Here is a 20,879-nt window from a genome sequence, read left to right as displayed (position 1 = left end):
GGTGCCTGCATTTCTTTGTCTATAAACTCAGCTGTCTGGTGGGGGTGGCGTGGAGTGGGTGACGAATATGCTTGTAATGCCCTCTCTGTCTACAAGTGGAAAATATGTACACACAGAGAGCCCTTGTCCAAGCAGGCCTAGGGCCTTGTGAGCACAGACCGAAGGCTCGCATGTCACGACAGAGAATGGACCACCTGAGAGTGGGCCACCTGACCCTATCTTGCCTATGATTTCCGGGCCCCAGCCCTAACGCATGGCTGGGACTGGTCAGCAGGCAACCCCCTCTTCTGTGGGCCTGTTCCTGGGCCAGCTTCTAAGAGTGGGGAAGACCCTTGGAAACCCCAAAGCTGCACACAAAGAGGAGTAACATCTCATGACGAGGAGGGACCACCCCCTTCCTTACTGATGTCTCCTGCCCCTGGCTCTCACCCTCCAGGTGAGGACTTATCTCAGTCATTTTCAGGACCATCAGGATCATACCAAGGTGCCAAACCCCAAGTTTAGTGGAAAATGACGCACAAGTCCATTTTTGATTGGCCTCCAAACACTGGGTTCACAGGACTCCCTCGGACATCAGCAAAGAGGTGCCCAAACTTCAGGTTTCCACATTCTGCCTTTCTGCTGTCTGTCCGCTGTCTATATTCCTGTAGGTGCTGACTACATTGTGGTAAACCATAAAAACGCCCACAGCTCTCCACTCCTCTCCTGAAGAGACAGGGCCTAGCTCCTACCTCTTGAATCTGGGTTAGCCTGTGGCTTTCTTTGGCCAATGGGACATTAATGAAAATGGAGCAGAGGCTTGAAAAGAGGTCCTGTGCTGGGGCTTTCCCATTCGTTGTTTTGGAAATGCTGAGCCTCCTGTAAACAGGCCCAGGCTCAAGCTAGCTGGCTGCATGATGGACCCATATGGACCCATTGCCCCTGGCACCCCAGCCAATAGCCAGCTAATCCCCAGAAGAGCTATCCTGAGATCCTGCAGCTGACCTACCCATGAAGGAGCCCAGCAAAGACCAGAAGAACTGCCCAGCCAAGCTCAGCCCAAACTGCCAATGAGCAGAACCATGAGCCAAATAAATGGTGGTTGTTTAAAGCTACCAAGTTTGGGGGTGATTGTTACACAGCAAAAGCTAGCCAATACATATTTTCTTGCTCTATCTATTCACCTTTCCGCTTGAGTAACTACTTCAGCTTCATACATGCATTTTTCTCTACGCAATAACAGGTTTGATGTGCTAACTATACATTTTTTCCGAAAATGAATTAAGAAAACTACATCATTTTCAGACAACAGAAGTACATATACCTGCATACGGGTGTAGGAAGGATTCATTCCCCTCATTTGACAGTTAAAGAAACTGAGGCTCAGAAAGGGGCAGTGACTTGCCGAAGGTCAAACAGCCAGTAAAATGGCAGAACTGGGATTCGGTTCCAAGCCTGTCTGAGACCAAAGGCATGGATTGATCGCCAAATCTGCACCCTCCTTCCCCCACCATCCATCCCAAGACAGTGACTGCCACATCCCTGGGGAGAAGATGAGGGAGTAGCCTGTCGTCCAGCCCCCAACCCGTGCCCTCCTCCCTCCTGCCTTCGGTGAGGCTGGCCTTACTCCCAGAACTCGGTGACGGGCGAGGTGAAGTTGTTGGTGTTGAGGGTGGCCCACAGGCTCTTGTTCTTGCGCATAGTGTCTTCCATGCACTGCGGCGTGTTCCAGCTGTGGTTACAGTGTGCCCAGGGCAGCTCCGACTGGAAGGACTGGAACAGATAGTATGTGGCCCAGGCCAGGATGATGACGTAGTATATATTCAGGAGGGACACGATCACGATGGAGGCATAGCCGATGCCTGTGGGTGTGGGCAATCAAGATGAGAATCAGGAAGGGGGCCAGACCCACCATGGCCACCTATTCAACTTCAGTATCCCCAGGGCTGGGGCCCAGACAGGCCCTTCAATAATGACCAGCAAATAGGGGCACCTGGGTGGATCAATTGGTTAAGCTTCTGACTCCGGCCCAGGTCATGATCTTGCGGTTCGTGAGTTTGAGCCCTGTGTCTGACTCTGTGCTGACAGCTTGGAGCCTGGAGCCTACTTCCAAATCTGTGTCTCCCTCTCTCGCTGCCCCTCCCCCCCCCCCTCTCTCTCTCAAAAATAAATAACCATTAAAATTTTTTTTAAAAAACCTAATGACCGCAAATATTTATAGGATGAATGGATGGCCAGATGGATGGGTGGATGGGTGAAAGAATGGATGGTCTGATAAGCAGGATGAATGGAAGGATGGATAGAGGATAGGTAGAGCAATGAATATATGGCTGGATAGATAGATGAGTAGATGGATAGATGTTTGGTTGGATAGACAGCTGAATGGATAGATCTTGGGTTGATAGATGGATGTTCAATATGTTGGATGGATGTATGGATGGTAGCTGGTTGGAAGGTTAGGTAGATGAATGGATGGATGAATGAGGGGATGGGTAGATGGGTAGACGGAAGGCTGGTCTAATTGACTAATGGAAGAAAGTTTACTGGATGGATAGGTTTATATAGATGAATGAATGGACTCACACATCCTTCCACCCCTGCCAATTATAATCATAACAGTGATTATTTTATGAGTGCATACTAGGTATTAGGCATAGGAGTAAATGTTATAATAATAATAATAAAGTTACCATTAATTTGGTGCTTAGTACGTATACAAGACACTTTTACGTAGCAATGTCATTTTGTCTTCATAGTAACCCTATGAAAGTAAGCATACTATTTCCATTTTACAGATGAGGAAACTGAGGCACGAGGCGATTAAGGGACTTTCCCAGAGTCACAAGAGTTCGAGCAAGAGGAGGACATAGGTCATGACATCATACAGCTCCTGAATTTGAGTGCTTATCTTCTGCACTATATGGCTGAGTAGCTGCTACATACGGATCCTTCGACAGCGCAGAGAGGTGGGAACCGCTCATGTGTATTGGGCAGCCACCGCGGGCCGCAGCATCACAGGAATAACGCACCAACTGCCTGCCACCGTGCGTCAGGCACAGTGCCAAGTGGGCTTGCATGAGGCTCCAATGTACCTCGCAAATAGTAGGTGCTCAATAAAAATTTGCTGACCCGATGAACGCCAGGCCCCGGGTGACCTTTGTCCCATACTCACCGGAGAACAAGGGGCAGATCTTTTCCCAGCAGGTGATGCCCCCTTCAGAGGTGTACTGGCCTATGATTACCTCCAGGAAAAACACAGGCAGGCCGCCGCCAAACAGGAAAATAAAATATGGTATGAGAAACGCACCTGCAGAGAGAGCAGAGTGGGATGAGGGTCAGACTGCGGCTGCCACAGGGGCCACTCCCAAGCCCTCCCAGCCAATGGAATCCAGGAGAATGAGGGAGGGGCGTGAGGGATAAAGGCCAAACTCTTGGACCTGGTTGAAAATTCTCCGGGCCTTGCCCACCTGTCCAGGGGGCATCACCTTTCTAGTGTGCCTTCTCACCTGCTTCAAACCCACCAGGTGCTTTTCGAAGCCTCCAAGCCTTTGCTTAAGCTGTGCCAACGACCTGCCTGCCTTCCCCACATCCGTCCATCTCGAACACGACCTCCTCACTGAAGCCTTCGCCCATCCTTCCCCAGGCCCGCCCAGGGCAGGAAGCTGAGAAGAACCGGCTAGGAAGGGTGCAGTGATGAGAAGCAAGAGGTGGGAGTCTCCAGCTGGGGGTAAGAGCCAGGGCGAGGGTTCCTACCTGGCATCCACTAATGGCTTCGGCGGGTCCATAAACCCTTTGAAACTGTGGGCAACTTGGGTCTATGTGTATGTGCTTTGTTCTGGGGAGCGTCTAGGGCACTCATCAGAGTCCCAAAGGCGCCTGAGACCTACAAAAGGTTAAGAAACCAGGATCTAAGGCAGAATTTCCCAAAAGGTGGTTCTCCTAACTTGGGCAGCAAGCCACCTGCTGCCAAGCAAGCCTCTGATTGCAGGCCGTCCCGGGCGCTGAGCAATTCCTCCCTGCCCAGTGTTCCATAAGCCCTCTCCTTGCACCAGGGAGAAGGTCTCCATCACGTGCTGCCTGACTGTGATACCTCCGACAAGAGAGGATTTTAGCTCAGAATCTTCTGAGCAGCAGCAGGTTGAAAAAAACCCAAAAAACCAAAAAACACACCAAAACCCTGAACCAAAAAACCCAAACCAGCCAACTAGTCGAATACCCATTTACATTAAAAAAAATTATCTTCAAAGGTGGTTGAAAGATACAGATTCAAGGTCTAAGCTCTGGGGACACAACGTACAGTACAACAACGGTAGTTAACAGACCCGTACTGCGTATTTCAAAGTTGCTGCGAGAAGAAATCTGAAGTTCTCAACCCAAGAAAAAAATGTCTAACTGCGTGGGGGGATGGATGGTCACTGGAGTTACTGTGGAGATCATTTAGCAATATACACATGTATCAGTGCATTATGTCGTACACCTTAAGCTAATAAATGTTACATGTCAATTGTATCTCAAGGAAATGGGAGCAAAATTTTTAATTAAAAAAGAATATATTTTAGAATAAATTCACCGAATTTCTTTTCTTGGATACCTTTCCATCGTGGCAAATAATACTGGTTTTCCATTTATGGGGGTGGGAACAAAGCCTGCTTTTGAAGTACATTTGGATTAAGTTAGAAAAAGCCAAAGCAGGGGTGCATGGGTGGCTCAGCGGGTTAAGCGTCTGATTTTCGCTCAGGTGATGATCTCACGGTTTGTGGGTTCGAGTCCCACATTGGGCTCCATGCTGACGGCACAGAGCCTGCTTGGGATTCTTTCTCTCTCTCTCTCTCTCGAAATAAATAAGTAAACTTTAAGAAAAAAAAAAAGGAAAAGAAAAGGCAAAGCAAAGGCACATAGATATGGGGGGATTTATGAAGGGGCCATGTGAATGCCTGAGGCCTGGGTCATATGGGTCTGGCCTCATCGCCTCTCGAGAGAGAGATGGTAAAGGACTTACTCGAGGTTGCCCAGCAAGACCCTGACAGAATATCACCTGACTCCCAGTTGTGCTCATTTCTTGCCTCTGAGATGGGGTGGGAGGTAGCAGGCTGACCCAGGGGAGGTCCAGGGTGGGGGCCTGGGAAAGCGGGGCATGGAGAGAACCCCGTGGTCCGGCCCCGCCCTCTCCTCCAATGCCACTCTCTGCCCAGTCCAGGCTTACCTCCACCATTTTTGTAGCAGAGGTACGGGAAACGCCAGACGTTGCCCAAGCCAACGAAGCCACCAGCCACAGAGAGCACAAAGTCGATCTTGCTGGACCACTTCTCCCTCTGAGGGGGCTTCCCCTCTGCCTCATCTTCGGGCCGCGTGCCTGGGCTCTTCCCCGGGGATGGCTTCAAGATGTCTTTGTGAAAGTCTTTCAAACACTGCAGTTTCTCCTTGGTGGCCATATCCTCCTTGATTTCTGTAGGGGACAAAACAGAAGACAACGTGTGCTCGGTAAGGGACGGCCTGTTTGTCTTCGGCACATGCTCTCCTTTCTCACCCATGAGCTGGCTCTGATCCACCCAGGCCAGTGGCAGGGGGCCTGACATCCCCTGTCTATCCACTGCTCTGTCCTGAGTGACTTGGACCCCCTAGGTGATCAGGGACCTCAAGACTCAGGAACTGACAGGTTCCCCAGGTACTGCTGAACAGAAGCACGGGGATCCCATGTTTGTCATCTCCAAATGTCATGCCTTGTTCTGCACCCAGAGGCAGAGAAGCCACCCCAACGCTGGCATCATCTCCACAAAATAAGACACACGCCGGGCAAATCCAAGGTAACTTCCCAATAACAGCCTGCCTGCATTTGCTAGAAATGAATAGACACTGTCTCAAATTTCAGATTTGCCTAGAGAATGATGGCTCCCATTTCATTCAAGACCCAGCACAGTGCCTGGCCATAGGAGGTTCTCGTTCCCAGCTTTGAAAAAGCAGATTCGAAAAAGAAAGAATGGCTAAACATAAATGAATACGGAATGGAGTTTCAAGCCGGAATGGACACAGTATTTGAAAAACGAGGTTTCCATCAAAGTATGGAAAACAGATGTTTATGAAACAGGTTTGCAGTTCATTAACCAGTCACATCTCTGCGGCACACTGTGCGGCTAACGGAAGAACAGGGGCTAATGTCCATTTGCCCATCCCTCTCTAGCCACTCTGGCTTGCTCTAACCCCTGCGCCATCCAGGCCCTCTTGCCCTCTGACTCCCTGTTGGGTGCAGCAATGGAAGACCCCAGATGAGGTCCAATCTCCAAGTCCCCAGAAGCTGTTCAGGATCACACTCAGCCCACCCCGGCTTCGAGCCCACTCTAGAGGAAGTCTGCCACCAGCCAGGAAAGAACATCTTTCTCTACTTCCCAGGTCCCTGAGCCCTACCCCCCGCTGCCAGCTGGGCTTTGAGGGAAGAGCACCGCGAGTCCCAGCCCAGGGTGAGAGGGTGCCTTTGAGGGTTTACCCCCACCCGGTGGACGGCCACGGAAGGCAGCTGAGCTGGGGGAGCCAGACTTAGGGGGCCTACCCACCCCTCCCCGAGCAGAATAAAAAGTGTGACCAACTCATAGCCAAACAGCCTGGGATCCAAACGGATGGCCAACATGTAAATAACCGAGAGAAGTCAAGATTTCTAGGTTTTCTTAAAACATGTGAAGGTCATCAGGCCTCTTTGGGTTCACATTCCTCAAGGGAACGATCGGCTGGACCAGATGCGGCCCGCTCACCCAAGCACACCCTGCCACCCGGCTCACAGGACATCTCTAGTGGGGATCTGAGTCTGCCTTGGCAAAGTGCTTAGCACTATGTACCTGACAATGTCTTGCTCAAGCCCTTGCTTCCTTGTTAACCGTCTCTGCCTTGACAAGAACACAGGCTCCATGGCGACAAAGACCTGTCTTATCTACTGCTGTGCCCAAAACCTGGAGTGCAGGAGGTCGCCAGGTAAGAACGGATGTGTAAATGGTCCCCAGAGTGGGGTCTTCAAGCATCTGTTGCCACGTCCCAGCTCTGATGCCAGAGAGTGTCTCCGCCTGGCGTGGGTGGCGGTCTGGGCAGGGTGAGATGGGGGCTGCCTGAGGACCTGGGGTGTGCACAGAGGATGCCCTGGCCTGGCCCCAGCAGACAGACCCACAGGGGCCATGCTCTGAGGAGGAGAGGCACAAAAGCACAACAGAACCCCCATTTCCCCCACGCCTCCTTCCTCTCCCTGGCTCGGGGTGGGGGACCCCGATTGTTTCGCTATCTGGCCATGAGCAGACCAAGAAAAGGCTTCCTGGAGCCGCCGGGCGCTCGCTGAGCCCTTCCTCTGTCTCCTGGAGCGCAGACTGGTGGCGGCATCCGCACAGCCTTTCTTTGCCCTGCTCCCTCGGGGCGACGTGGGGGTTCGGCCAGGCGTATGGCTACTGTAAAAATAGCCCCAGCGGCCAGCATTGTTCTAGCATTAATTTGTGCAGCCCCCGATGGTTATCTGAGCAGCCCATTGTGGGCTGGCTGGATGGGAGCATAATTGGAGGATGTGGGACTCAAGTCCCTCCTAGTGAAGATGTTTTTCAGGGAATGACCCCTGAACCTCCTCACCAAGAGGGTCGGTTCCGCCCTTTCAGGCTCTCCTTGGATCTCGGGGCTACGAGGCACTTCACAAGGTCAGCCAGGCGGAGCGGGGAGGTGGCCAGCTTCTGTTCGCACAGGCAGCTGGGAACGGCGAAAGTTCTGCCCCAGTAGGATCCTAGGAGCCGGGGCAGCTTCCCTGTGGCTACCCTGAGAGTCCTGGCTCTGCACCCCCAGGTCCCCAAACCCACTTGCCAGGCTGGCACTCAGAGGACCCTGCAGAAACGTGGGGGTGGGGGGCAGCAACAAGTTCCCCAAGACCCTCTGCTCCAGGCTCCTGTTTCCCATGAGGTGAGACCTCCAGCCCCTTCTCCCCTCAGGACCCCGTCTTCCCAGCACCCAGCACCCGTGGCTGAGCCAGGATGTGGGCGGGGCTTGAATGGGGCACAGCTGGGGCCTGTCACATGTCTGGCACCACGGGGGTTTCCCGTCTCCTCATCCCAAAAGCACATCCAGGGACGTGTTCTTCTGTTATGTCACCTGTCTCACCCACGGCTGCCACGAATACAAGCCCACCTGCCCTTCAGGGACACACCAGCCGGTTGCCCTGCCTATTGCTCCCTGCCACCAGGGCCACAGTCCGTGACCTCGTCCAAGACCTACTCATGCCCTGATGAGGCCAGGCCCAGGTGCAGGCATCCCACCTCCCGCTCAGGGGGCTCATTCCAAGCCCTTCTGTGGTGCCTGACCAGCCCCGTGCCTGTAAAAGCCCATTGCAGTAAGACCCTTGGCTTCCGCCTCCTGTACATTCCTGCCATCCACCCACATCTCTCCGTTGCCATGGCAACCGCGGTGCTCAGGGGCCCTGACAGCTCTTGCCTGGGCATCTGCGGCAGCCTCCTCCCAGGTCTCCCTGCTGCTACACTGTCCCAGCTCCCCAAACCGTTCTCAGCACAGCAGCTGAGGGCAACGTATAGAGCACAGCAGACCAGAACATACCCCATTACTCCGAGGAGAAAACACAAACTCCTCACCACAGCCTAGGCGCCATCTCCCCATTGTCCCTTCTCCTTGCAACACTCTTTCGTTCATCCCACTCCTCAGCTTCAGGCTCCCTACGCGGCTGCTTCAAGCCCTCTGGTGGCGACCTGACCCCTGGAGGAACTGCAGTATGAGCCCCGGCCTAGAAGCTGACAGCCGTTTCCCGGCTGGGTGTCCTCGGGCAAGTTGCTCAACCTCTCCAGTCTTTCGTGGCCTCACCTGTAACGTGGGGATAATCACGCCCAGCTCATAGGGATATTGTGGAGACTCCACAGGGGAGGAGAGGAATGCATGGAAAGTACTTAGAACCGTAGTGGCAAGTACTCCTTACACAGTAGCGGCTGCGTTACTGTTGTTACCGCCACAATTATTATTGGGTCCACCTTGACTTTGGGGTATGCAAGGCCTTGGTTCTACTCAAGGGGAGATCGGCGAGACCCGGGGAGGCCAAGCGACACTCCTGAGGTCATACACCCGGTAGTGACAGTAACTGTAACACGTGCGCCGAACTTTCAGCTCTGCCGCCAATCCCTCCCCCGGCCCAGCCCAATCTCAGACAACACCTTCCCTGGAATACTTCCATCCATCTCTGCAGACTCCTGGAGGCCCACTAATTCCCACCTGTCACCCCACAACACCCTCCCCACAGTGCAGTGAGCACTTAGGAACAAGCCCCCTCCTAGGCATTCCAGCAGCCCGCTGGCTGCCAAAAGCTGTTTTCCTTGGCCCCAGGCCCAGGGCTATTTTGTAGCCGTGATACATAATTCCCCATTTTAAGAGCTTCCTCTTTGGTTATTACAGCTACAAGTGATTAGAATCGGCCTTAGAATCAGCTCTGACACAGAGGCTCCAGAATTAAGACTCCCTCCTTGCCCAGCTTAAATTCTCCTTGTCTCTGTTGCAGGGGTCAAGGCCAGAACTGGCTGTGCCTGAAGACCGACTTACAGATCACCTGGTCAGCTCTGGCACGTCCACGGACAGATTCGACCTGGTGCCAGCGGTGCCGTGGATTTATCAGATGTTCCTTTGCTTCTCCCCCATTTAAACCCACTAGAATTTTTGTACTTACACTTTGTGCTGAGCTGTCAGTAACTAGTGGTCTATTTACTCCTCAAACAGCCTTACCGTGGAAGGGAAGGGATTTCTAGTCCTGTTTTACCCATGAAGGAAGTTGAAGCTCACGTGAGAGAGTGAGTGGCCTGCTTGGGGCTATGCACACAGAAGCCGGAAGCCAGAATTCCCACCTCCACCTGCCCAATGCCTAAGGCGCTGGAGCAAAGCTTAGAAGGAGGAGACCTCTGCCCTGTTTGCAGATGAAGATGCTGAGGCCAGAGGAAAAAGGCCAGATGTATAGCAGGACACAGTAGGGACTGGGTGTCCTGCCCACCTCCCATGCCCTCCCAACCCCTCTGGCCCCAGGTGCCCAGGTGCCAGCCAGCCGGACCTCGAATCAAGCTGCAGACACCGCGGTGGCTGCCTTTCCCAGCACCTGCCGCTTCAGTCCAAGGCTGTGGGGGAGAGCAAGCCCTTGCCCGAGAAGTTCTCACCCTTCCCCGGCAGAACTTGAAACGTTTCCCTTAAAAAAAAAAAAAAAAAACAAAAAAAAAAAACAATCCCACAAGGCTCTCTGGAAGAGAATGAGGACTTCAATCTCTCATTGTCACTGACTTAACCAATCAGTGAGGTTCTATCAGGTTTTCAAAATAAGAGGGCAGGTAGGTACACTTCGCTGTTTCCTCTTTAGAAGCCCTTCCACCCACTCAGAGGCACACAGTCAGCCCCTGAGATCCATCTCTGGACAGTGAGTGTTTCTCAGCAAGCCTCTGGGGGTGAGGCAAGCAGCACCTAGAATCCCAGAAGAGACCCCCTCTTAGAGGTGGAAAAATAGCAATGTCCTGTTGGGCTCACTGTGAAATTAAGCATTCTGGGGCAAGGCTTTATCCTCTCCTCCCGTTCCCCTGTCCACTCCAGAGCCAGGGTTCTGGGCTCACTGAGGCTACGATCCAGCTGCGTGACCTAGAGCAGGTAACAACCTCTCTGTGCCTCATTGGCTATAAGAACTCCCCTCCTAGGGATTAAGTAGGACGATGCCTGTAAAATGTTCCGCACAGGGTCTCTTACATGCTAAGTGATTAATAAATATTAGCTATTACTGAAGAAAACAGCTGACCACACTGGAATTTTATTAATACTGTGTGGCAGGCATCATATCCTGAGTGTTTTGAAAAGAAGAAAAAAAGCAAGCTGCATTTATGAAGCATTGACTACACACACATTTATTTAGCAGTGTGCTAAGTGCTTTGCAAGCATTTTCTCAGTTAACCCCCCTATGGGAGCCATTTTGCTGACGAGGCCTGGAGAGGTGAAGTCACCCATCCAGAATCACACGGCAAGTAAAACGGCCGCGGAGGCTTCAAACGGCTCGCAGGTCTGCTTCAGCCTCTGTCCCATGTTCTCAAGCACTTGGCCATCTGGGATCACCTGCAAGGTGACCCAGTGAAATCAGGCCTGGTGCCTTTAAGTCCACTCCAAGCCGCTGGACTGGACACATCAGGGTAGTATGGGAGGGCCAACAGGGACGCAAGGAGCCACAGGACACAGATGGGGCAGGGCCCGGGGACCTGGGGAGCAGTCACTGCCCAGGGCCATAGGGAAGGGCTGGACAGGCTCATGAAGTGGCATTGACAGCTAGGACACATGGCACTCTGGACCAGAGTCTTCCTCCAGCAGGCAGGGAGAGCCTCCCAGACTTCTCTGATAAGTCTGAAGGGGCTCCTTCAAAGCACTGTGTCCACAGATTCCAGGCAAAGGACAGGTTCAGTGAGTAGCAGGGCTGGGATCAATTAGTAATGTCTGCCACGGCCATGCTCCTTAGGTACCCTCCCGACCCTAGGAAGCATTTGAAACCTAAGCACAAAAAACAAAAAACGAAAACCAGGGCACCTGGGTGGGTGGCTCAGTGGGTTAAACATCTGACTCTTGGTTTCAATTCGAGTCATGATCTCACAGTTCATGGGATTGAGCCCTGGGTCGGACTCTGAGCTGACAGCACAGACCCTGCTTGGGATTCTCTCTCTCCTTCTCTCCCTCTGCCCTCCCTTGCTCTCTCTCTTCTCTCCCTCTCTAAATAAATAAATAAACATTTTTAAAGAAAATTAAGCACCCCAAACCAACCAAACAAACAAAAACAAAAACACGAGGTGTGTCAAGAGTGCTATTTAACCCAAGACCTTAAGGGTAGCTATTTTTGAAAAGAAAGTAGAAGTTACTCAGAGAAAGACTTTTGTTTTTGTTTTTCAGGAAAAGGTGCACCTTTAAAAGATGTAATCATTTGATTAAATCACGTGGTCTGTATCCTTCTGTCTTGTTTATCTGTCTGTATCTCAGGATAACTCATGTGACAATCTCAACAGCCTACAAGGACCTGGCCGCGAAAAACAGAGTTTGGTGGGGAGGCAGGGAGACTTCGGGGAGGAGTAGGGCTTGCGGCAAACCGGATGGGCCGCTCTCCTCAGCTCCAGCTGCTGCATATACATTTTCTAATTTCTAAAAAATGCCACGGCCCAAATACAAATATGGTTTGCCTTCTTTGCTTACGCCATTACCCCAGGTCACCTGAGGTGGCCACAGCAAAGGGCAGGGCAGGGGGCAGGCTTGCCTGGAGATGCTGAACAGCCCGGCCTCACCAGCCCAACGGCTCCCCCGGTGAGGTCATCCAGGAAGTCTGGCATTGTTTTGCCCGGAACAAAGCTGAACAATGAGCCACCGCATTCTGGTCCTAGTGAAAGTGAATTCCGTTTGGGGAATTGTTTTTAGCATGACATCTCTGGGGACAGGGCTTGTTCATCTACCTGGGGTTCATTGTCTGCGGGCGAGTTCTCCCCTTCCCTGGTCGAGCTGGAAACCCCCACCCCACAAAAACTCAGGTCCACCCTCAGAGACCCCTCGTTTCCATTGAGAGCACCTTGCCTGGCTCATTATTAGCCCTCAACCTACGTCAAGTGTCTACCTCTCCCTGAGCTTCACAGAGGCTCCCCTTTCACAGATCAGGATGCTGAAGCTTAGGCAAGGGGAAGGTCAGGCCCAGGTCACACAGTCATGAGGCAGTAGGTCAGGATTTGACCCCAGATCCTGACTCCACACCACCCAGAGACGAGGTGACCTCTGGACAGGGACCTACCAGAACAAGTCGTACCTCTGGCTCTGTGATTTGCAGAGGAAAAAGTGGGTGAGAGGGAACAGGTTTTACAGAGAACCGGCCTCTGGGACAACACTGGTGGCAGGCAGGATGTGGGCCCAATGCACAGCCACTTTGTCCTCTTCTCCTCAAAAAATGTTTACAGGTGAGAGGTCCGGGGACCGGGTCCAAATATTTTTCTTATCTCCTTAGAGGTGGCAAGCACTGACCCAAAGCCCAGAGAACCACAGGCGGTCAACAGAGAAGAACAAAAAAGAAGGCATGCAAGCTGCATGGGAGTGAGGGGGAGGGTACTAGGTGGGGGGAGGCAGGAGGCCGGGCCAAGGGAGGGGCCAAGGGGTGGGGGCAGGATGGCCGGCGCAGCCCCCAGGCACCAGCCAAGCAGGCCACTGAGTCAGGGGAAAGGGCAGTGGACTAGGGGCCAAAAGGCTGGGTCTAGTTCTAGTTCCACTGGGTCATGCAGGCCAAGTACTGCCCCTCTGCATCTCAGAAGTCCAGGGACAAAACAGAGCAAGGGTAACCCCGGCAGGCAGTGACTGCTGAGTAAGCACTTCCTGAGAACCTACCGTACTGGGTGCCAGGCACTGCTATAGGAAATGGGGGCATGGAGGTGAGCCCTGAGGAGCTGACGTTCCAGAAGGGGAGATCAATATTTACAACCAGGATCAGCATGTAGAAGACAGCCAAGCAGGATGAGGTGTAAGGGACAGGGACACAGGAGTCAGTGAGGCCCCTCCGAGGAGGTAAGGTTTCCTAATGGCAGACGCTCACTGAGCTTTCAGGGACCTTTCAGGGACCTTCCAGGCACCAATGCATTCATTCCTCTCAGCAGCCTGGATGAAGCAATGAGGCCCAGGGAAGCGACGTCACTCGCCTAAAGTGACACAGCTGGGATCTGAACCCAGGCAATGGGTTTTGGGGTCCATGCTTTCAACTACACCGAAACTGAGGTCTGCATGGCAAACAGCTGGGGAAATGTTCTCAGAGCAGGGAATGGCGTGCTCCAAAGAGGGCCACACAGGGCATGGTAAAGGAAAAGAGAGAAGGTCAGTGTGAGACAGAGAACAAAGGGAAACAGGGGATAGGGTGACCTAGAGACGAGGCCATGTCCGGAGGCCAGGATTAAAAGCTGGGTTTATCCAGAGGCTGGTGGCAGCCCCTGGAGAATTTTGTGCTCGGTGGGGACTCAACCGTGTGGCTCCACAGCCCCTGCTTGTCCCTGACTGCCTGACCAACCCCTCCCTTCCACTCTGGGAGGGGATTCAAGGGCTCATGCTGGGCTTTTCCCTGTAAGCTACTACGAGTGGGGGCTTTTAGAACCTGGGTCCTTTATCCCTGACACCCCGGAGCCACCCAGCCCCCTCATCCTGTGCCAAATACCTGCAGGACTGGCTGAAGACAACCGCTGTTCTTTATGAAGAGGGATCACCCAAGGATGGGTGGCCAGAACTCCTTCCCCTTGGCCAAGGGTCACAACACCAGTGCCACAGAGAAGAAAATGTTCTTGTGAGTTGAGTCCGGACCTCAACAAGGGTGAAGCCCACGGGTTTGGGAAGAAGAGGGTCAGCCTCTGATGCTAAACAATCTGAGACAAGTGACTAACCCCTGCCAAGCAGGCACTTACCTGGGGCAGTGGGGCGGAAAAGCCCCAAATGTCCCATGCTAACTGAGCACCTACTTACACTGCTGACCCAGGGCCACTGCAGGGGGATACGAGGTCACCTCCCTGCCCTCAAGGTGCTAATGTCCAGAGACGGAGGGGAGGGACTCGTTTTGTCAAAGTAACACAAACATTATTCTGCAAGGAGGACAAGGAGTCGTGCATCTGGTCAAGGGTGAATGAGAGGAGCTTCAAGGAGCAGGTGCCTGGGGCACCCTCCGGGTTGGGCCCCACACAGCCTGGCTGGACCTGGACTCCTGGGGAAAGGTGAGTATCCGGGAACAGTCCAGTCTCACGGATTCTGTCGCAGCGGGCTCAGACCCCAAATGCCACTTAGGTCGATTTTGAGCATACACCACCAGAACTAAAGCTTAGCTAAAGGAGAGAAAGCAGGGAGACAGAGGAGGGCCGCCATGGCGTCTAACGGGGGCGCTCAGGGGCCTGTTTTGGTGCACAGGGCAGTGAGTCAGCAGGCAACGGTCTCCTGGCACTGACTCACCAGCCACAGCCTGTCACTCTCCCGTCAGCTTCCCCACCACCCCAGCCCTCAGCCTGGTTTTGCCGGAAGTGGGGGTGGGGTAGGGTCTACCATGATCCTGAGGCAGGCTCTGTAGAACCCAGGATTATTTCTGGAGGCCACAAAAAAAGAGACATGAGAAACAAGAAAAGCGCAGTTTCCATTTCCGCAAACTTCCCCTTTAAAGCTATAAGAACCCTAAAGCCGCCCTCCTCTCACTGCTTGTGGAAAGCAAACAGGGCTACCCCTCCCTAGCTCTATAGAAACTGGAGAGCGACAGGATCTCAGCGACAAGGCTAGCTAAGGGCACGTCTGTGGCCCAACACCCACTCAGAGCCAGCCACCTCCAACTCCCTCACCTGGGCTCGGCCGGAAGTCACATCTCCATGGAAACAGTCAAAGAACGCTCTGCGGAACAGCCTTGGGAAGTCACCTCTCTAAGCCTCAGTGTTATCGTCTGTAAGATGGGCATAATATCCCATCTATGGTGTGTGAAGACTCCTAGCTCAGTAAATGTTTGTAAACAAGGTCCCTGTTCCTCTTTTAAACACGTCTCTACTCAATGAGGAAGGACCTTCTTCCTTCCTAGCTGTACCCAAACCTCACCCTCACTTAGAAATTTAGCTCAAGGAGAGTTTGGTGCCCAAGGAACGAAGCAGCTTGAGATTTAGCAAGACAGAGGTGGCGATCAGCTAGCAATGTCTGCTGCCAGTGCCCCGGTGCCTGTGCCATCTCGGAGCAAAGGGACTTGTTGCCTGGAATTTTCTCCGTTTATCTGGAAGTCAACTTCCGGTTGGCCTCCACCACCCACAGCCCACCTGAGATCCCCAGGGGCTCCTGAACCACACACATCTTAGGCTTTCTCACACCTCCATGCCTTGGCTCATTCTGTTCCCCTAGCCTGGCACACTGTTCCCCAAGTATGGTACAAGCAATCCTCAGACGATCCCTCAGGACAATGGCCCTCCAATGCCTCCCTTGGGCTCCGTGGGCCACACCACCTCTGTTCCCATGCTTACCAGCCCATATCATAATTGTCTGCTTACCCAGGGCCAGCTTCCTGACACCCAGTATGAGGCCCGGCACTATAAATATTTGTCGGATGGAACCTTTAGGACTCACAACTCTGGGGACACTCAGCATAGGGGTAAATATCTTCTTCATTGTAGCTATGTGTAGCGGGGCGGGGGCGGGGGGGTCCTCAACTAGGGTGAGAGAGCAAACAATAGCAGATGTTTAGGACCCAGGCAGGGCTGTTGACAGAGGAAGAATGGGCCGTACACAGCCTCTGCTAGACAGAGGGGGTGTGTTCCCGGCATCTGAGCACAATTCCCCCGCAAGTGGTCAAACCCCTGCAGAGCTTTGCCCTCTTTTGATAGATGAGCCCGAAATCTTCAGGAAATCAATTTTCGTTAAACGACGTGTTCTCTGAGCATCTTCCAAAAAGGGACTCTGAAGTGAATTCTCCTTGGTCTCCTAAAGGTTCGCCGGGTACTAGAGGATCCCAGTGGATCCTGCACGAAAACTGGGAGGCTCCAAATGGGGCCTTAGAGTAGTGGCACATGCGCGTGCAAGCCCACTTTCGGAATGAGCAAACCGAGGCCCCAGACACACAGCAGATCAACAGGAGCCACCAGCCTCTTTCACAGATGCGCCATCAGAGCTCAGGGGACCTCATTTCAAAGGAGAAAGTGAGGCCAGAAGGAGGTGGGATTATCCCAGCCCGCTCTTATTCCAAACCCGCGTGGACCGCCTCAGATCTAATTCCGTCAGGTTGGCGGCTGTTGGCACAGCAGCCGTGGCAACTTCCAGGGCTCCAAGGTGGTGCCTAAAGCAGCCAGCATTTGGCTAGAAGAAAAGCTCAGCATTAAAATCCATACCAGGGATGGGGGGGGGGGGGGGCTCAAGGGAGGAGGCACATTTCTCAATTATGCATACAGTCTCCTAGGGCAACCCCCAGGCACCCTCTAACCTTCTCAACCTTTCACGCCCCCAGTGCTGTTCGCAGAGAGCACCGTGTAGGGGATGTGGCGCTGCCTCCTCACAGCCAGCCACCCATGCAGTGACACAAAATGAGGCCACCTCATCCACTGGAAACTCCCTAGAGGCGTGCCCACTAGCTCAGCCAAGCCTGTTTCTAGCAAACCCCACTACCCACCATGTCGCCCTCAGCTCGAGAACTATCACTGGTGGCTCCCAGCTGCTTGGAGAATAATCACTGTATTTCCCCATCAGGAACCCAAAGCTCCTTACACTTGACATTGCCCTTGTCCCCAGTCCCCACCCTCTGGTCCTGCCTGAGTCCCAGGACCTCCTTGTTTTCTCCATCATTATCCCATTCAATCCTGCACTTTGAGAGCCCGTGAGTTCTCTTATGTTTAGGTAGATCCCACCCACCCTGAAGACCTGGCCCGAGAGTCACCTCCTCCAGGAAGCCCTTCCTGCCCACCCCACTCTTTCCCCTCGCCTCCTCTGACTTGTGTCACCACACCATGCACCTGGTTCTGGGCTCTTGTTCAGACTGTGACACCCTAGACAGAGTTCAAAGTTCTCCTTGGGAAAGCTCAGTTTCTTCATCTGTAAAGCGGGCCCCCTAATCTGTAAAACCGTCCCGTGCTGAAGTCTCTGGGCCCCTGAGCAGAGTTGCTAGAAGATCCCAGGTGCCTGAACCTCAGCACGGCCTGGGGCTCTGACTGAAAATGCAGATGCCTGGCCCCTCCCCAGACCTCCTGACTGAATCTTCAAGGATATTAGACCAACCCCCCCCCCCCCCCCCCCCGAGTGAATAGTAGAACCGGGTGAGGTTAGGCATAGTGGGTGCTAACAAACTGGGAGGTGCTTGGTAACATGTAAAACAAAATCAATCGATGAAAGAGACTATTACTGGCTGATGAAACTGCATGCGAGTGTGCATAGCTGTGCACATGTGTGTGCCCATGGACCATCGGTCTCCCCTGCCAGACTATGAGCATCTGGGGGCCGGGCCTGGCTGGCTTTCACGTCTGCCAGCCCCAGCTGAGTCCAGGGACTACCCTGTAACCATGTGCCCAGACATGGTTTGCCATGATAGTTTGCCAGAGGCTCTCCTACTCCCTTTTGCCACTGCTCCTTACAGTACTCCCGGGGGACGGGCACTTTTGTCCCCATTTTACAGATAAGAAAACTGAAGCTCAGAGACGAAACATGATGGAGCCAAGGTTACCCAGTGAGCAAGTGACAGAATTTGAACCCAGGACAAGGCAATACTCCCTCTACTGGCTTCTTAAGTTAAAAGGCGTTTGAGAAATAAAGGTTGGGGCTGGCAGGTGGATTATCTGGGGTTCCTGGGGCAGGGAGCTGGTGGAGTAGGGGTCCTGGAGGGACAAGCACCCAGGGGGCAAAATCCAGCAGAGCAGGCCTCAGTCAGCATCTCCAAAGAGACGCAGAGTGTAGGGCACATCACCTGAGACCTGGGAACCCCTCCCCGCACCTGTCACCCTGGCACAGGGGGTCACTTTTTCCCTAAAGTGGAGGCAACAGGTGGGGCCTTTCCAACAGGAGAAGCACCTGTCCCTAACATGCCAGCTCTCCAAACCCAAGGAACAACCACAGGCAAGAACCCAGGAGGCCCTGGTGAGGCCCTGGTGAGGCCCTGGCTGGGCCAGTGGCCACTGTTTGACCAAGGCAAGACCTGCCCCTCTCTGGGCTGTGGTTTCTACCAGGTGACCAGCAGACCCTGACAGCTTGCAAGGGCGGTATCCCAACCATCCGTCCCACACGCAGGTGCACACACACACACACAGCCACACACACAGCCACCTCTCCTTCTGCAAAGGCAACCTGTCCACCAGAAGAAAATACACACCACAGATACACCTGTCAGCACCCCAGTTTCCTCAAATGTAGAACGAGGACAGTAATAGTACCTACCTCTTCGGGTTGCTGAGAGATTAAATGAGCTAATATGTACAGATGACTCTGCCAGAACAAAACATGAGCTATCAGGACAATGACCAAATGCAGGCATATTCTTCCTGAGACCAGTGACAGCCTGGACTCACAGCCAAGGTCCTGCTGGGCATGTCCTGTGTGCCAGGTCTGCTGGGCACCTGACAGATCACCTCGCAGAGCCAGGACCAGGGTTCAAAGGCAGGCCGGCCAGTTCTGAGACACGGGGCATCACCCTAACGCCCCTGCCTCCTCTTCCATTCCTCTTCCACAGTGGGGGGAACCAGTGTCCCTGGGGGACACTCTCAGTACACTCGCTGACTAGGACGATGTAGGTCCTGTGGGCTGGTGACTCCCTGGGGATCTGAGCACAGATGCGGAAACCTGTCACCTCCTGTCCCTAGCCTCGGAGTAGGGTCGGGAGAGCAGCTCAGGCAGCTGCCCACAGACAGGCAGAAGGTGCCCAGAGGAGCCGGCGCCCAGGCCAGCACACGAGGTGGTGTCGGTCCCCCTCTGGCCCACGGGCGGCGGGGGACGTGGAAGTTACAGGGCCTGGGGCCCGACCTTGAGAGCAGACAAAACATGTACGGCAGGCGCTGCCGGGGAAATGGGCTGCAGAGCGGACCCAACAGCCCATGGGGGAAATGCAGACCAGCTACTGGAGCAGAGGGGCCTGGCAGCCTCCCTCCTTCCTGGTGGGCACAGCTGCAGACCTTGGGCTGCAGCTACAGAAATCAGATTCCGCAGCCCCCTCAACTGCCAGGGGCCTCAAAACCCCAAAGGTCCTCGCTAGAAATCCCTGGGTACCTGAGACCCCTTAAGTGGCCATCAACAAATGACAGATCAGCCCCAGATGCCAATGCCCAGTTTACAGAGGAGACTGAGGCTTGAAAAGGGAAGGGGGCTTTCCAGGAAGCTCCAAGGCTCTGCTGTGGGACCCTGGGCAGCCCTACTGGGTCTGTTTCCTCATCTGTAAAAGGTGACCAATAATGGCATCACCCCCTCAGGGCAGAGGGGTGATCACGTGAGCTGATGCAGGTAAATCACCAAGTACGGGGCCAGGTGCCCAGACAGGTGCATATTAAGATGTTGTGCGTGAGGGCAAACATTATTCATGCTGGAGCGAATCTCAGGCAACTGCCTGCTAGTAGGAAGGCAAGACCACAGCAATTATGGCAAAAAGTTTGCCAGCCCAAGAAGGATGGGCCACTCCATTCTTCAACCCCAATTGTTTTTTTGAATGTGTACTAGTTCATGAAATTCAATACCATCATCTGGTCTAATATGCCCGTTTTACAGGTGGGGAAATTGAGGCCTAGGCATAAGAGCTTTGGTCTCTAGTGTTTCAACTCAGGTTCTAGGCCTCTGGTTGCCTTGCCCGCTCCTACTATTTGGAAGCCTAGGACCAGCTTATTTGGGGAGCTCTTACCCAGACCCAGGACATGCACAAATCCCACAAAGGTCTTTGACTCCAAGAGAAGGCCCTGCCTGTTTACCCGGCAATCTACTTCCCGTCAGTCCAGGGGTCAAGAGGCTCCTTCAGGCATTGATTCTTGTTCCCACCAGACCCCCTGAAGGACCACTCAGGTCAGAGCATCTGCTCCCTCTCCTGGGTGGACTCCCTGGACACCGTTTCCTAGGTAACTGCAGCTGTTGGGGACCTCACAGACTTGAATCACAGAAGGCAGCTCAGGAAGGTTCTGTAAGGGGACAGAGGCCCTGTAAGCAGACAGGAACACAGGTGGACTTACCCCAGACACTGGGAAACCGGGCTTCTCATGAAGCCTGAGAGAGTATAAAAGATGCCCAGCACGCTGGCTATGGGCCTCAGAAAATCTGCTGAGGTCACAATGCTCCTTCCAACACAGCCCAGGTACCCAGAGACTGCATACTCCAGAAAAATGCCACCGACTGGGAATGTCCCTAGCAGAATTAAAGCCAGAGGAGGGTCCTTTGTCATAGAACTTACTGTCTCTCTACATCAGTGCCTG

General features: G+C 53.5%; 1 protein-coding gene across 4 annotated transcripts in view; it reads right to left on the bottom strand.

Moving 5' to 3' along the window:
- The window catches only part of SLC6A6 (solute carrier family 6 member 6), an 88,858-nt gene that overhangs the window by 39,735 nt on the left and 28,244 nt on the right, over positions 1-20,879 (bottom strand). For 3 of the 4 annotated variants that reach the window (XM_058725873.1, XM_058725877.1, XM_058725874.1), the window contains 3 exons: positions 5,183-5,425; positions 3,152-3,286; positions 1,607-1,841 (listed from right to left, as the gene is read on the bottom strand). In XM_058725873.1, coding sequence (XP_058581856.1) covers positions 1,607-1,841; positions 3,152-3,286; positions 5,183-5,411 — 599 coding nt within the window. In that variant the 5' untranslated portion in view covers positions 5,412-5,425. Of the gene's footprint in view, positions 1-1,606; positions 1,842-3,151; positions 3,287-5,182; positions 5,426-15,320; positions 16,070-20,879 lie in introns of those variants that run through there. The other variant, XM_058725875.1, reaches the window with a different exon arrangement.

Source organism: Neofelis nebulosa, chromosome 4 (assembly GCF_028018385.1).
Source record: "Neofelis nebulosa isolate mNeoNeb1 chromosome 4, mNeoNeb1.pri, whole genome shotgun sequence".
NCBI lineage: Eukaryota > Metazoa > Chordata > Mammalia > Carnivora > Felidae > Neofelis > Neofelis nebulosa.
The sequence above is the reverse complement of the archived record's forward strand: the minus strand, read 5'-3'. Positions and strand labels throughout refer to the sequence as shown.